The 15657-nt window shown below is 45.9% G+C and overlaps 2 protein-coding genes across 4 annotated transcripts in view; both read right to left on the bottom strand.

Moving 5' to 3' along the window:
• Positions 1–37: 37 nt before the first annotated feature.
• LOC124192679 (beta-1,4-glucuronyltransferase 1-like) lies at positions 38–6155 on the bottom strand. Its single transcript, XM_046586122.1, has 5 exons — positions 5683–6155; positions 3013–4223; positions 2593–2718; positions 2087–2111; positions 38–1452 (listed from the first exon to the last, which is right to left on the bottom strand). Exons 1-5 carry the CDS (start codon positions 5689–5691, stop codon positions 1117–1119), a joined length of 1707 nt encoding a protein of 568 aa, XP_046442078.1. The 5' UTR covers positions 5692–6155; the 3' UTR covers positions 38–1116.
• A 1658-nt stretch (positions 6156–7813) lies between these two features.
• Positions 7814–15657, bottom strand: part of LOC124192672 (uncharacterized transmembrane protein DDB_G0289901-like) — a 43532-nt gene continuing 35688 nt past the window's right edge. For all 3 annotated transcript variants that reach the window (XM_046586107.1, XM_046586105.1, XM_046586106.1), the window contains exons 5-6: positions 11446–11739; positions 7814–9716 (exon numbers count right to left, since the gene is read on the bottom strand). In XM_046586107.1, coding sequence (XP_046442063.1) covers positions 9502–9716; positions 11446–11739 — 509 coding nt within the window. In that variant the 3' untranslated portion in view covers positions 7814–9501. The remainder of the gene's footprint in view (positions 9717–11445; positions 11740–15657) is intronic.

The following is a 15657-nucleotide window of genomic DNA, read 5'->3' as shown; positions in this document are numbered from 1 at the left end:
TAGCTGTCAAAGAGAAAAATAAGTTGCGTAGAATACCCTGGGATATAGGACGATATTTACATCATTTGTATTCAATAGTATACATTTCTCGTCGTTTCTTTTAATCCTTTTTTTTTTCAAGTTTTCACGGTATACAATCTGAAAGTTTTTTCGGGAGTCATTCATCCAGTACAACAAGGAGAGAAAATCACATGCAAATTTTAGCCATGAGGGACCGAGGTTGCCAGGGAGCTTAGAAATAACGATTAGTAGTCTCCTGCAATTTATCTGTTTTTAACCATACTTATGAATTATAGAACAGTTCAACGGTCAGTTCTTATTTTTTTGGAAGAGGCCGACTAGAGCGCGAGTTATCTGTATAATATCGGGGCAGCAGCCTCGCTGCGTGTGTTATTAGTCTATAAAGTAAGAACAGCTGAAGGAAATGCAAATTTTTTTTCTTTTTTCAGAGAACCTTCATTTTGTTAGTTGAGAGGAGCAAGAGAGAGATAGAGGGGTTTCGTTTTTAGATGGTAGAGTCGACTCACTGACGCATCTTGCTCTTGAAGCAATAGAAAATAATTGGATGAGCTTCTTTCTTTCTTTCCTCTTTTTTTTTTATTGTTTAAGAGCATGCAGCAGCAGCTGGAGCCAAAGGGACATGACTTTTGACTAGATTTTTTTCTTCTTCTTCAGGAGGATCACAACTCGACGAAGGAAAGGCTCTCCCCGCCGGTGGAAAACTCGTTGAAACGGAGAGAGACGAGGTCGCTGGCTCATCTCAACCCCGAAAAAAAGTTCCTTTTGATCAGCGCAGAGAGACTCTGACTGTGTACAATAAGGGGGGAAACGATACGCCCACCAACGCTTTGCGTCTGATGTAATATAGTATAATACACGATAGGACGTGAATCCGGAAAAAAATGAGCTCGGCGCATGTCATTCCACCGAGCGAGGGTCACCGGTTTGAATGAGCGAGGGACGAGAAAGAGCAAGAAATTGGATGGATGATGGTCACGTTATTTGTCGAAATGAAAAGGAGAATCAAAGAAGTAGAGATAAGAAGATAAACGTATGAGATGGGCAGATATACTAAATATAAACGAGATGCTTTTGGGGCTGTTGGGAAATATCAGATCAGATCGAAGTTCTGGCTGCTGACTTGGCGGCAGCGAATAGCGGATGCTGCTGCTGCTGCTGCTGTTTGGCGGCGGCGTCGCCGTTGACTCGAGCGTTGCCACTGGAGGCGGCGGCCTGCTGGTTAGGTTTCGGATGCCAGCGAACGGGGCTCTTGTTGAGCAAGCCGTACTTGGCTTTCAGCTCGTGATGAATGACGTCGAACAGGCGCCGATTGCGATCCATCTGAGTCTTTCTCCAAGCCGGACGCCGCTGTTTCATCTGCATCCCCCAGTGAATGGTGAAGATGGGACTCAGGACGTGGAAACTCCAGCCGGACAACGCCATTTCGTAGACCTGCACATCCCAATAATAACAGCCGGGCAAAAGCACCGGGGCAAAAGCAAACAAGAGTGGTCTACTATAGTATTCAAACAGCGGCGCTATAGTAATATGTACACAAGGAGGAGGAGCAGCAGCAGTACACACACAACGGAAAATGTGTTGAAATTTGATTTTGATTTAGCGTGCGGCGGTGGCGGCGGGACTTTGGATGGCAACTTTGGGTTGACCAGCAGCATTATATATCTAGAGTGGGCGGGGGAGATGAGGGACGGAAATGAGTTCCGTTCTCTCTAGCTGCTGTCTGATGGCATCACTTCAGCCACGAAACGCGGTCGGGGCTAATGGACAGCACACGCGACTCCTATCATCGTACCCCATTAAATGCACGTAGACACGTCGAGGAGTTTGCAAGTTGCTGGACCCGCATCAGTGCGCATCTTTAACGAGGTGTGTGTGTACTGTGCACATATATATATAGTTGGACCCTCATCGCCAGCCATCATATTACTCCTCCCACAACCACTTTATGTACTTACTTGGGGTCGGACAATTGAAAAAATCGTCAAAACTACTGTAAACCGCAGAGTGTTTATATACTACCGCGTGATGAGATGACAGTACGTATCCGAGAGAAATGAAGCGTTACCTGAGTGTTTCTGGTGAAGCCGTACCTGGGTAAAAAAAAAAAAAATTAAATTATAAGTAACTGTATAATATAACTTCCAGGAAATGCATGTTCTTTAAATATAAGCAATGCACGTAATTTGGTTTAAAAGAGAAATCTGAGTGTGAAACAAAGGAGGAGCAAAGTTGATGTGTGTGTATGAATCGGTGAAATATACTGGATGTCGGAGCGGCGTCTTGACGGCCGTATTTCATACACACACAACGCTCTAGGTAAGTTAGATGCTGGTGCACTCGGCAGCAGGATCTCTTGGGTGGAGATTGCGGATCGTACATCATCAGACACTCTCAGCACCGAGCATTAGTATTCTATAGCTTTTAAAGCTTTTTGGGGTGGTGGTGGGGGAGGATATAATGTGATAAGTAACGTGAGCTGCCAAAGCCTTAACTTTTGTTTCGTTAACTGCTGCTGTATCAGTCTGGATCTCAAGCCGAGTCCAATTCATTTCATCTAATTGCGTCATTTACCCCAGGAATCGTTCGTCGTGAGGCGGCGCTTCGTCGCGGGCGATGTAGAACGGCTCGTAAAAGAACTCGTAGTTGGTCACGTTGTGGCTGATGACCACTTGGTCCGTTTCAGAAGTCTGGCGCCATCTGCCAATCCGAACAAAGTTACGGAGAAAACGGGCGAGAGAAAGGAAATAATAATAAACGGGGGTTCGTTACACACACACACACAGGACAACGGGAATATAAGAAACAGACGACGCCAAGAAAAAGAAAAGAAAAGAAGATGCCAGCACAATTTTTCCCAATCTGTCTGAGACTGGCTCTATTCACATTCAAATGGGCTGAATAGCAACAAAGCTTTAATAGGATTCTGGATAATTGGACTTTTGGGGCGAATTAAACACTCTACGTGGGGGTATATATGTATATAGTAACTACCTGGTCAAATTGCTGGCGAATTGATTGTAGCGGAAGGCTTTGTGATGAAACGGCTGGGCCCGCCCCTGGTTTTCCAGCGTTAGTAATTGCGTTTTGTTCTGCGGGAAATCAGCAGAATAGTCCAGTTCATAAGTGGGCACGACGAAAGCGCACTTAGTGCAATGCGCTACCACCGAGGGCCGGTCAAGGAATTCTGCCAGCGACTCGGCCATGTTGTAGGAAGGAATGACGTCAACGTCCAGCAAAAGGACGTAATGACTCGGGCAGCCTTTGCGGGCAACGTTGCGCATCAAATTCTGCGGATAAGGTCGCCCGGATTCCCATTTGGCGCTGAGAGACGGACGTTCTTTCAAGAGCCAGGTGAGGGCCTCGGAAGGGCCCGTACAATTGAACGGAGTCGACTGGTGGCCAGCTGAAGCGGAAGTGCCTTCGTCGCCATCATCCGTTTCCGTCTTGCTACTGTCGCCGCCCGAGGAGGAGGAGGAGGAGGAGGAAGCGGAAGAAGCAAAGGTAGCGGAAAAGGCGGCCGGAAGGGTCAGAGATTGGCCAGCGGCCGACACGACGTGGAAGGCGATGTTGGCCAGCAGGTCAGAGTGACACCGGCGCATGTGTGTCAAGACTTTGTAGAAAAGGCCGACCTCTTCGTCGTCCAAGTAAATGGCCAGAGAAATCGCCCCCCGCCAGTGGTCCGATGACTCGCCCAGCCAATGAAGCCGGTCAAGAGATGATTGCGTCGCCAAGCACACGTTGTGGCTAACGGCCGTGCTGTGGAACTGCTTGCCGGTAACGGCAAAGTCTCGAACGACGAAACTGCGGCTGTCGTCCCAACGGCCGAGTGGCATCAACAAATCAAAAGTGGAACTATCGACTATCGCTGCTTCCGTTTCGGCCGCTTTATCCTCTTCACGGCCGCTCCTGGCTGGGCTCCTGGCTCCGCCGGATGACCCCTGTTCGGTCCGGTGCTGTTCCGGCAATTGCAGGCCCTTCCAGAGTCCCCTGACTTGGACGTCCAGCTGCGGATGTCGCTGCTGTCCGGCGTACTGCCATGCGAAGAGGCTGGAAGAGGCGGGCGATCCTTCCGTGCTGGAGCTGGTCCGGTTGTGGTCGCTGGTCTTCTCGGCGCAATGGAGCAGTTTGACCAGCAAGTAGAAATTGATGCCGGTAAGGAAAACTACCGTCATGCAGTGAATTTTCCACATGGGACGCCTCATCTGTTGGAGGAGATATGGGGGGAGGTGGGAAAAACCAACGGGTATTATATAATGTAATGTAATGTCTGTAGTCCTTTTCTTCTTCTTTTCAATCTCAGCAGACAAAGGCAGATAAATGAGAGAAGATCCTGCAGCGCCAGGATGTGACACACACAAGTACGTACTCTCTCCACTTTCCCATAGTCTTCTTATACCAGCAACTGTAGTAGTGCCGCTGGGGCTGGGCCGGCGTTGTGCAAATAAATCATCACACCCCACTCACGATCAGAGCAAAAGCCTGGCCGATTCGCATTCCTCCAGGACACAATAAAAACACAACAGTAGCGGCCGGGACCAATTGCCAAGGCAACAAAAAAGGGGGAATATCCAGAAAGAAAGGAATGAGTGATAAAAAGAAGTCAAACAAAGAGAAGAAGAAGAAGCGATGGAATTGGCCCTCTCCATTTTTCCCCTTTTTTTTCATAGAGCTCTCTCTCTCAACTTGTAATGGTCCAATGGCGTGGAAGAGTGTGTGTGTGTGCATACTGAAACACAACAGAGCGAAACCAGAGCAGAAAAAAAACCAAAGCCCCGAAAAGAACTAGGGGGGAGATGAACGGTTTGAACAACAACCAACAGTTTAACCGCTCACCGCCGCCGTTCTTATTTCTATTTTAATCTGAAAACCTGTAAGCAGTTCTTAAGCTGGTTACTTCTCGTGTGTACCTATACTGCGTGCACATTTCGGGGAAAACGTTTTGAAACAATGATTATATAGGGCAGAGGAAAATGAGAGAAGAACGAGACTTGGTTTAATTGAATTCACGAAACACGACTCGCCCTGTGTAATGAAACACAACAGCTTGAAACACCACAGTTCACTGAGCGCAGGGAAATCTATAAGAAACTAACCGATCAATTGTGGCGATGAATCTTAATGAAAACTTTGATCTCATACAAGAAGAGTGGATGGGGTTTGTTGCGTATAGCGCCATCAAAGAGAATCCGAAATGGGGGGATGGAGTCAAACAAGCGCGAAAGAGAGTGATCTAATCTTATGTAATCCATCGGATCCGGCGCGCACGGCCTATCTACGGCAATGGCGTCAAACTGGCGGAATCACAGAGACAGGCAGCTGTTTGCTCCAGTCCAATAAAAAAAAAAAACTCTGCCAATATTGGTCCGGCTCCCCCAAAAAATACAGAAAAATATATCTAGACACACATTTTGGGCGAAATGGAAAAGTCTATCGTCGCTGCTCTAGAAATGTGTGCCGCGTATACACACATCAAACACGATTTCACTTCTTGCCTCTACATAGAGAGTGCTACTGTGAACGGTATTGTTTGACTTCCTCCTCTGTGTCTTTCTTCTGTCTAAATATCAGAACGAGAAAAAAGAAGCCAGACGAGTTGACAGCGAGAGAGAGTGTCAAGAGAGATACAGATAGAGTCTTATAGAGAGAGTGTAATACACTTACCGTTGACATCCGGGTAGAGAAGAGAAGAGACAGAAGAAGAGATCTTCCAGTTGGTTCTTCACAGTCAATCAAATCAATCGCGTTCTAAGCCAGCGCCTCCCATGCCATACACGCAAGGCAAACTGCCTGTTGGATCTTTTTTTTTTTCGTTTCCTTGCTTCTCCAATCAGTGATCCCCCCACTCCGTGAGTGAGATTACCTTAGAAACCCCCCACCCCACCCACCCCCACAAAAAAAAATGAAAAAAAAATTTTCTTTCAGGGTCCGATTGACCGTCAAAAGAAAATGTTTTTATAGTCGATGAATTAGCGACCACATCTAACCTAAAACATGTGCGCGTGTATATCGACGACGACGACCACTCCGTCTGTGTTGGCCGAGCCGAGTTCGGTTGGCGACTGTGTTGTAGGTAGCGAAACTAGTTGATGTAGTATACGCCCTCTTTTTTATTTTTCTCTCCCTCTCTCTTTCATTTCTTCCTTCTCCCTTTTGCCCCCCTATCTGTCTGCGTGGTGGTGTGTCTACTACTACTACTGCTCTTCTCTGCTGCTGCTGTGTGTGTGTATAGGAAAGTTAAAAGGGGGGAGGAGGACGAAGCCGCGCCACTCCGGAGAGAGAGAGAGCGCCGCCAACGAGATGAGAGAACCTCCTCCAAAGTATTGATTGTTGCGCCCCAGCAGCAGCAGATTCTCTCGGCGAGATCCAACTTTCACAGCCGGCCGGAATGGACGGATGACGACGACAACCCAAGAGCGCAGAACGGGAAGAATGGGGGAGAACCAAAGAATGTGGGCTGACACTATATGCTCCTTTTATATTCTTCTTCTTCTCCCATTTCTTTGCCTCTCTCTCTGTAGACATGGACGCAGATCATATCGTCACAAAAATGTTTTTCTTTTTTTAAAAAAAGGATCACAAAAGAAAGTTGTACGCTGTACGTAAATCTATATAGCCCCAAACCTTCACGGTTTGTGTGTGTATTTATTTTTATATACTCGCGGTTGAATTTTTCATATTTTTTTCTTTTTTATCCGGGTGGTGGGACTTTTTTTTATCCAATATGCAGAGTTGATACTAGGGAACTGTCGGATGAGCTTGCCGGACACACAGACTCTCCTGGAGGAGCTGGCTCGCCCACTCGAACGCCCCATTTCCACCACCCACCACCTGCGACTCTCTCCTGGATGCTGGAAACTGGCGCTCGGGTGGGTGTGTGTACAGCAGCTTACTGTCTATTTCCCTTTTCGGTAACGAACGGCGACGGGGGGAGAGAGAGAGAGAGGTGGAAAAGAGCCCAGCCAAAGATGTGATGTGTAGCAGCTCGACTATACTACATGTATAGCAACAAAAGCATCCGCCCAGGATATATGGCTATATATGTAATGGCAGTTGCTCCGCTGCTCCCGGCGTATCCATTCGCCCTACTCAACGACGACAAACATTACAAACATGTATAGAGAGAGAGAGAGTGCCTTACCGTGCGTGTCGTACAATCTCCTGGGTATTCAAAGAGTCTCTATGCACTCTACCTTGCTTTCTTCCCTCCTCTCTCTCTCTCTGTGTATATACATGTAGAGAGCAGAGCTGTGCTGCTGCCTGGCTTTGATCAATAAAACCAACGGATATATATATACTACACCGAATGCGAGCGGGTGTTTGGCGCCCTGTGTCCACTTAAAATGGACGGACCTTCTTCTTCTGCCCTACATATACACGTTAGGCTGGGGCGACTGCAATGTGTGTTGCCTTTGATGCAAGTTAGTGCATAGCTTATCTGGGCCTATCTGTATATATCCTGGCAGGCCGTACCGAGTATCAACGAGCTTGGCTATATGTGCGCAAGAGAAATGGACGAGGCTCGTGTGTTGGCTGTCAACTTGTGATTGGATGGAGATGCTCCCATGTATTGGCTGGAAAAAAAAAGAGGAAAGTATCCAGTAGCTATAACACTTTGCCTTATTGGAATTTGAAGTCTATCGATTTTCTATCTGTTGCCGGATTTGCTTTTGGCTTATTTTTTGTGTACGGCGACTATCCGGTGCATCGTCGAAGAATGGCCTGGAATTTGTTGTACAGATATAAATAGAGCGAGCCTAGCAAAAAATAAATGGGAAAAGATAATCCGTTATTCGACTTGTCGTTTTGTATAATTATTCTTCTTTTTTCAAATTGACGTCACATTATATGTATAAGTTATTCATAACAGTAAATCGTCCCGTGCATGAACAATTGCGCACGGCGTTGTAGGTATTTTTTTACACGACAACCAAAATCGGTAGTCACCATAAGAAAAAGTCGGCAGCAAATGAAACAAATGACTCAAGCTGGGCGGGATAGAGAAGAGATAGCGACCCAAACCAAAAAATAAAAGACGAGACATCATTCAATTCCGAAAATTGAATGATAACAAAAACGAATAACAAAAACAAAACAAAAAGAAATTGATTTCGATAATCAACCACTATGGGTCTTTGTGTTGTTGTGTGTCTGTGTGTTTGTCTTTTGAGTGCCGAGTAGAATAACATTGGAATAAATACACAACAGCGTTATAGAGCGAAAGGGGAGAGAGAGAGAGAGAGAAGAAGGAGGAGGGACAACAACAACAACAACAACGACCACTCTCGGGAGCTATATCGATTTGAATATCACGCTCGCAAACAGACCTCACGCAAGACAGACAAAAAAAAAATCTAAAATAAATTACACGCACAGCAGACATACACTCGCAAAGTTGCACGAAGAGGAAATTGATGAAATGATGAAGGTGGGGTAGGGGGGGAATTAATCAAATGAAAGAAATACGAAAGATGAAGGAAATGGAAAAGTCGTCGTTTTTTGACGTTCTGACGCTGATGAATGTTTTGCCCAGTGTTTCCAGTTTGTTTGTTTGTTGTTGTTGCTTGCACATTTGTGTGTGTGTATGTGTGTGGGTGTGAAAGACGCTAAACTTGATAGAAGAACTTTTTTTTTTTTTCATTTTGAAAAGATGCGCGCTAAAAATGTTTTTGTTTGAGGTTTCCATTTCAAAACGTCGACGCGCGTTTTTATTTTTCCTTCAGCGGTGATTTTTGTTTTTTGGCTGGAATGACACAAGTTGTGCGGCGATGGCAGAGAGAGAGAGAGAGAGAGACTTTAGCTCTTCAATCCATTTGAGATTTTCCATGATGAGTGTGGGGTACAACAACAAGTTGGCCGAACGAGACAGAAACGACAATCAAAGTTGAGTCGTCTTCCCCCAAATTAGGCGAAATTACTTTTCTCTCTTTCGGACGGTCGTCGTTGTCGAATTCGGTTCGTCGTTTTCCTTTCCGCCGCGCTGCTCGATAACATTCACGTTAAAAGAAAGAAGAAATTGGAGAGAAAGAAAAGGAGAGAGACAAATGACGGGGAAAATTGACAGATCGATCGGAGAGAAAGAGACAGAGAGAGAGAAAGAGAGAATTATGAACAGAAAAAAAGAGAGTAAAAAGGTATAGATTGACAGACAGATTGATTGTAAGAAAGTTTAGAGCGAGAGAGAACGGGTATGGGGGGGGAGAAAAAGGGGAATGAAATCGATGGAGCAAAATGTGACGGCCGTGACAAGGACAAGAAGATAAAAGACAGATGGATTCACGAGAGAAATTTTATTGTTTTTACTTGACTAGTTTTTTTTTATTTTAGTTTTTTTGGGGGGGATTTCGTTTTTTCGTGTTTTTATTTTAGTTTTTTTTTTGTGGAAGGGGGGATTTCATTTTATTTCTTTCCATTGGTGATTTATTTGGTCGTCGTCGTCGTTGAGGAGAGTGAGGAGGGGGGGAGGGAGGAGGACATCTAAGTCTAGTACACGTCCGCCACTCGGTAAATTGACCAGTAGCCGCAGAGACGGGCGCGTAGCGCAGGTGCGATGTAGGCCGCCTCTTGCAAATGGTCCATGAAGCTCGAACACTCGCACATGAGCGTGTAGAGTTTGTCGCCGGCAGAGACGGACTTGTGCAAAGTGATCCGCCGGAGTCCGACGCAACGCGGCACGCATTGGTACAAAATCCGGGCTCCTGTATTGTTTAAAATTAAAAAAAAACCGCCAAAATTCAAATTCATTAATTTTTTATTTTTTATTTTTAAATCAATTTGGAATTAGTGCTAAAGAAGTTTAAAAGAAACTTTTTCATCAACAAATGCGAGTTGACTGTCCGCCCCCCCTACGGTTGTTTTCAGGTTCGCCAAACACGCCATAGATGGCCAACGGTCCCGCGTTCACTCCCGAAAAAAAGAAAAATAACTTGGCTGACGTGCTGTCGGTTCTCTCCGTGAGAGGGAACTATTGCATGATAGGGTTGACGAGTTCCATCCTTTTTTAATCACTTTCGCCCTCACAACGTCCTCTCCGTCCTTGACTTGGTCCCGTCAGTCATCTTCTCCATACAACCCAACAGTTCCTCTCCAACAAATAACGAATTGAGAAATTCGGTCCCTTTTCATTTTTGTCAGGGTAGTCGTGTAGACTGTCTGCTGTTAACTTGTTACGCAACAGCACGAATCGAAACGAGATAGCGATAATTCCTGGGATTCCTTTCCCCTTTCCGGCCGACCCTATAATGTTATTTTTGCAAGGCTTGTACTCGTTATGACTGGGGGAATGTTAGACTGTTAGAGAATAAGCAGATGCCGTTCTCCGGTGCCTCATTTTGACGAAGCCGTAGTTTTCAATCAACATGGTCGACGACACCGATAGTTTCTCCTCGTCGTTGCGCATTGAATGTCGGCCAAAATAGGGGGCGCAAAGTATATAGGGAACAAAACAACAAAAATTGAGAAGAAATAAAATAAGACGCCTACGTCGGCGATGAAATAAATTGGATTCCAATTCAATGGCCCTCCATTTGGCTCCTTTCTGCAAAACTGAAACGAGCCGAGACAAACTATTTCCGAGAGTTGTGTGCTGTGTCTCTTTCGTCTACTTCTCCACGCTATATTAAACTATTGATCTCTCTTCTTTCTCCCCATTGTCTTAAGCTTCATCCTCACTTCAATCGCAGAAAAACCCCCTCCAGTCTATATAGGTAATGCCATCAAATCTTTTATGACGTTGGGTAGGCTGGAAGAGGGTTATAAAGTTAATAATAATAATAATAATACGGACAAAGTCTCTTTCTCTCTCCCGGCCGCACCGGAGTAACATTTTTTGGTCTCGGCCCTCGAGCGTTTCCCTTTTTTCCCAGCGTCCGCAATCACTGGCCGAGTGATGGCGGCCGTTACTGGCGATCTACGTAAGCCAACAAAGAAGAAAATCCCTGCCAAACAATGTCATCATCAAGTATAGAGTCAAAAGTCCTATATTTACAAGGATCCTGCGTGAGCCAACTTTAGTCGCCCATGCCAAGCCGCCCTCCACTAAAAACATAACGACGCAACGCGAGTTATGATTGGCAACGTTGCTATATAAGACTAGAGAGAGAGAGAGGAGACCTTCTTCCCTCCGATTGCTCTTCAGTACCGCTGCCGCGCGCGGTCGTCATTACCGTGACGTTGGCCATCGCCAGAACTTTCTCTCTTTTTTTCATTAAGCGCCAGAATCTCTTGGCCGTTTCCCGCCTCGTCATCGTCGCCCAGCGCCCCCAATGAGGGGGAGAAGGCCGCCAGCTCCATAAATCACCGACCCCGCCTTTCGTCATTTGTTTTCGTTGTACAGGCGAATAATGAACCCGCCATCCATCTCTCTGGCATTCACGCCACAAATAAAAAGGAGGAAAAGCAGAAGATGGTCAAATGAAAATTCCTGACCTGTCCAGTAGAGCCAGTTGCGCTCGAATTTCTCGCCGTCGTCGCCGTCAAACACCTTGTAGACGCAGACGATGTAGCCCGTCTTGTTGGAGAGTGGGCGTCGGCAGGCGGGCTGGAGCGGCGGCCGAGCGATGGTGGCCGCTTCCTCGTAAACGTCGACCAAGTGGTCGCTGAAGTAGCGCAAGTTTTGCGGCTCGAACCGCTCGAGTGAGGCCAATCTGGCCGTCTGCTGCCACTCTTCTCCATTGGTCTGCTGCCGGTTGGCCACTCCGTAATTGATGTACGGGTAGTCCACTGCGTTCAGGGAAATCAAAGTCAAAGAGAAAAAGAGAAGAAAAAATAAAATAAAACGATCAAACACTGTGACGGGACGAACAACAACAACAACAACAACAAAAAAAGGAAAAATGGTAATTTGTCTCGCCCGCAGTGTACGGATGATGACGCCGCGACCATGTCGTCTCATTCCCCTAAGAGCCCCGGATCGTGCATCATCATCATCATCACATACACACACACATACACACAGCAAGAAAGAGAGAGAGAGAGAGAGAGCACCATGGCACCAAAGCTCTCAACCGAAGATTTACTTTGACAGAGAACGACGTTATTGCCACTCGAGTTGGCCCCAGATGAGATTGTATTGTGTGTAAGGGGACGACGCAATCCGCCAGAGAAGAGAAAGAAGAAAAAGGGCGATACCATACACACACACACACACGCACACATCCGTGTGTGTGCCATATGCTATGAGGTTTTTGTGTCAGATTTCCAGTGCAGCTAGGATCGAGGACCATTTATTTCATCGAGTCCAGCACCAGACGGAACAGAAAAGCCTTCCAATATTGAGTTGGCCCTCTCCTTTCACAAAAGTTTCCAATTTTCGAAAAGGCCATTGTCAGGATATCGGTCGCGGCCGATATAGCCTCGCCAGCATAAATAACAGACAATGCAACGTGCAAGCAAGCCCCCGGGATGGAACTCCTACTAGTTCTGTATTATAACGTGTGATTGACCGAGGAGTTCGAGAGTCAATACGCCCAGCTGACTGCTTGCCATATTCTGCTCACATTCATTATATAACAGACATGAAGCTGCTGCTGTTGCTGCTGCTGGCGTGCAAGGAACGTTCGGCAACGTGAGCCCCCCATCCCTTGGGGGAGATTTAGAAGCGACTATAAACACACTATAAACAACTTTGGGTGTGTGTATACACACAACGACATCAGACGGTTGGTAAATAAAAAATAATGGCAGAAAAGAAAGAAGAAGAAAAAGAAGTCTGGCCGATGATGAACATGGACAGCAGTGTCAATATAACGGATCCAGGGCTGGGCTACGTTGGGCGAGGATATACCTGTCAGACGTGCCGAGGATAAGGGCCAGGTATCGATTGCCCGTTCCCTTTCGACGTTGCCACCAGTTGTCGTGGAGACGGTATCAAGAAAACATGACGGAAGAAACCAACAACACAGCCCCCCGTGTTTTCGATCCCTTAACTCACGGACCGAGACTTCAATTTGCAATGCACAAGGACGTCAATTTATCGACAGACCTATCTCTCCCGCGTTCTTTTTGGGGCGTTTTCTACTTCTTTATAACCGGCACCGGGAAACCTGATGGAGATATACTATAACAAATCGTTCGTTCAAAAAGATCTCTCTCTATCTCTTTCTGGACTAGGTTGTCTTTTGTCGATATTACGCCACATCCATCGAGCGGTGGAAATGCCACAAAGAGCGAAAACGTCAAGGCAAATCAATAATAGGACGTTCAAATTGACGCAGTGGAAATTTCATGCGACACGTCGGGCGTCAGATCAAAAAGTTTCACCCTGTTATCCACTTAAAAAAGAGTGTAGGGAGGAATAAAAAAAAAGAGGTCCCACATCAATACATAAAGACGTTTGCGCTCTCCGCCAGTCGATATATGTACAAAAAGGAAGAAGCTGCCGAATAAAACGGCGGAGAGAGAAAGAAGAAACATCAGACAAAAGTATAAATGCGCAGAGAAGAAGAAGAAAAAAGTGAGTATTAGTACGTATACTACTACTACTACTTTGTAACTACATATAAGAGAATGGGTCAAGAAATTGGCTACTACTGCTGGATGGATAAATGGAGTCTGCCTTTTTATAGTGCCGGCGCATCGTCTCAACATCACTCTATAGTATTACATGTCTGATTACCGTTTCCTAGCAGCGCGGCGGCTGCTGCTGCATTGGCGGGGCGTCTCGCCAGGGCGCCAGGGGTTTCGGTGCACCGGGCGAAAAATTGTCCCTGTCATCATATCCTGCGTCTGCATATAGCTGGATACATACTATCGTAGATGCGTAGTATATACTGTATGGGCTGTAGTGATTCGGAAGGAGGCAAATAGACTTATCCTTCCATCCCGACACACTGTGTGTCGTGTGCGTGTTCGATCCATTTGACGGGCTACAAAAAGAGGGGGCTCCTATATGTTGTTGTTGTACATGCTTGGGCACCTCCTACACACACACACACACACACAATCTTTATTCCTGGCTGGCGACACTGCAACGCCGTCGAGAGAAACAAACAGCCAAAATGACTTTTTATCACGAGCAGCAATCTTTTTTCATAACTTTTCAGTTGGTTGGCGAGTGCTGGCGCCCGGGTGATTTGCTTGACGGAGTCCGTCCAACCATCCGAGCGTGAAGGCAAAAACATAATCAACTCTACAGACGCGGGCATCCACTTCTCCCGCGCTTCTGAATGACGTCATCCGTTTCAAGAGAGAGAGAGAGAGAGAGACGCAGAATCAACGTCAAAGTGCGATGTAGTGGAGGACCCCTAGTTCTTTCTCATAACCTCCCAGCGCTTTTGACTTGGTAAAAATATAAAAATAGGAAAACGAAAAGAAAAGAAAAAAGTTGGGTAAAAATGATGGGGGACGTATATAAGAATAAGAAAACAACCGGGTAAAACATTTCACGAAAATAAATATCAAACCCGAAAGTCCCCAAAGATGAAAGGGCAAAAGAATAAAAGAAATCAAATAAGACGAGAGAGAGAGAGAGAGAGATAGAAAATGGTCTGAAAGCGCATCAATCTGTTGAATAAAACATTGCTCCTCGTATAATATGTATATGTAGGCTACAAGAGTATTTTGGTTGGGGAGGATGAACGCATCGGGGGGAGGGGGGAAAAAGAACTCCGGGACTGGAGCGTGACCGGAATGGGTAGATGACGACTAGTGAAAAGCAATCATAAATTCATGCAAGAACATAACATCGCGATATGTATAAGAACATTTAGTAGATCCCTCCGCTGCTGCTGGACGCGGCTCAAGAGCATCACAAGTGACCGTTTCTATTTTTTCCGTCTAGCTTTTTTTTTATTCTATATAGTTCTCTGCTAAGTCTATATCAGTATACAGTATAGGCCTATAAAGGCCAAACGACATCACAGCAGAGAGTATCTCTTAATAATGTCGACAAAAAGGAGAAGGGGGGGGGGCACGACTGGAAGTAGAGTGAGAGAGAGAGACAGAAATTGAAAGAAAAGAGACTACTGGCTATGATGCCACCCCCGGAATATAGTCAGAAGAAGTAATAACGTCGGCTCATATAATATATAAATATATGAGGGAATAGCCTTTATTTCTTTCTTTTTTTCTTTTAAGAGTAGTAATAGGCCGGCCGTTTGAGCGTCGTGCAAAAGGGAAATCATGAATAATGGCAGCTATTTTCTCAACCGTTTTTGTTTCAAAGTATAGGCCTAAACGCTTTTGACGATTATACTTGGGGGGTGTGTGTCTTCATTATCTAAACTTTTCTGCTTATATGGCGGGGGTATAATAAAAAGAAGCTAGAGGAAATGAAAGAGAAAACGACCGTCAAGTCTTTCATCTCCCGCGTGTATCTTCTTCAATTTTCCCCACCGTTTCCCACTTCATCCTGTGATGGTAATGAGGTCATTGTGCGAGTCAACGTGATGATCGTCGTCATCAAAGCAAGTAATGATCCCTCGGCTAAACACAAACACACACACACACACACGCACGCACAATACAAACGTAAGGGGGAGTATACCGGCGGCCGGGTCTACACATCGATCAATCAAATCGTACATAATCAAACAAAGGCGACTCGTTCATCTCCAACAGTGTACACATTCAATTCTTCTGCGTTTAAATTCACGTCACAGCTGGTAAATGTAGCCCCCTCCCCCCCCCCCTCCCTCGTCG

The sequence above is a fragment of the Daphnia pulex genome, chromosome 4, assembly GCF_021134715.1.
Source record: "Daphnia pulex isolate KAP4 chromosome 4, ASM2113471v1".
Classification (NCBI taxonomy): domain Eukaryota; kingdom Metazoa; phylum Arthropoda; class Branchiopoda; order Diplostraca; family Daphniidae; genus Daphnia; species Daphnia pulex.
Note: the sequence above shows the minus strand (reverse complement) of the source record. Positions and strands in the feature narration are given on the sequence as shown.

Bases quoted from the DNA above. Each gene is read 5' to 3' on its own strand.
- LOC124192679 (XM_046586122.1), bottom strand. The intron at 2,719-3,012 runs GTAGTTACTATA...TCGGATTGGCAG, and splicing joins TTCGCCAGCAATTTGACCAG to ATGGCGCCAGACTTCTGAAA. The intron at 1,453-2,086 runs GTAACGCTTCAT...TGGGATGTGCAG, and splicing joins GCTTCACCAGAAACACTCAG to GTCTACGAAATGGCGTTGTC.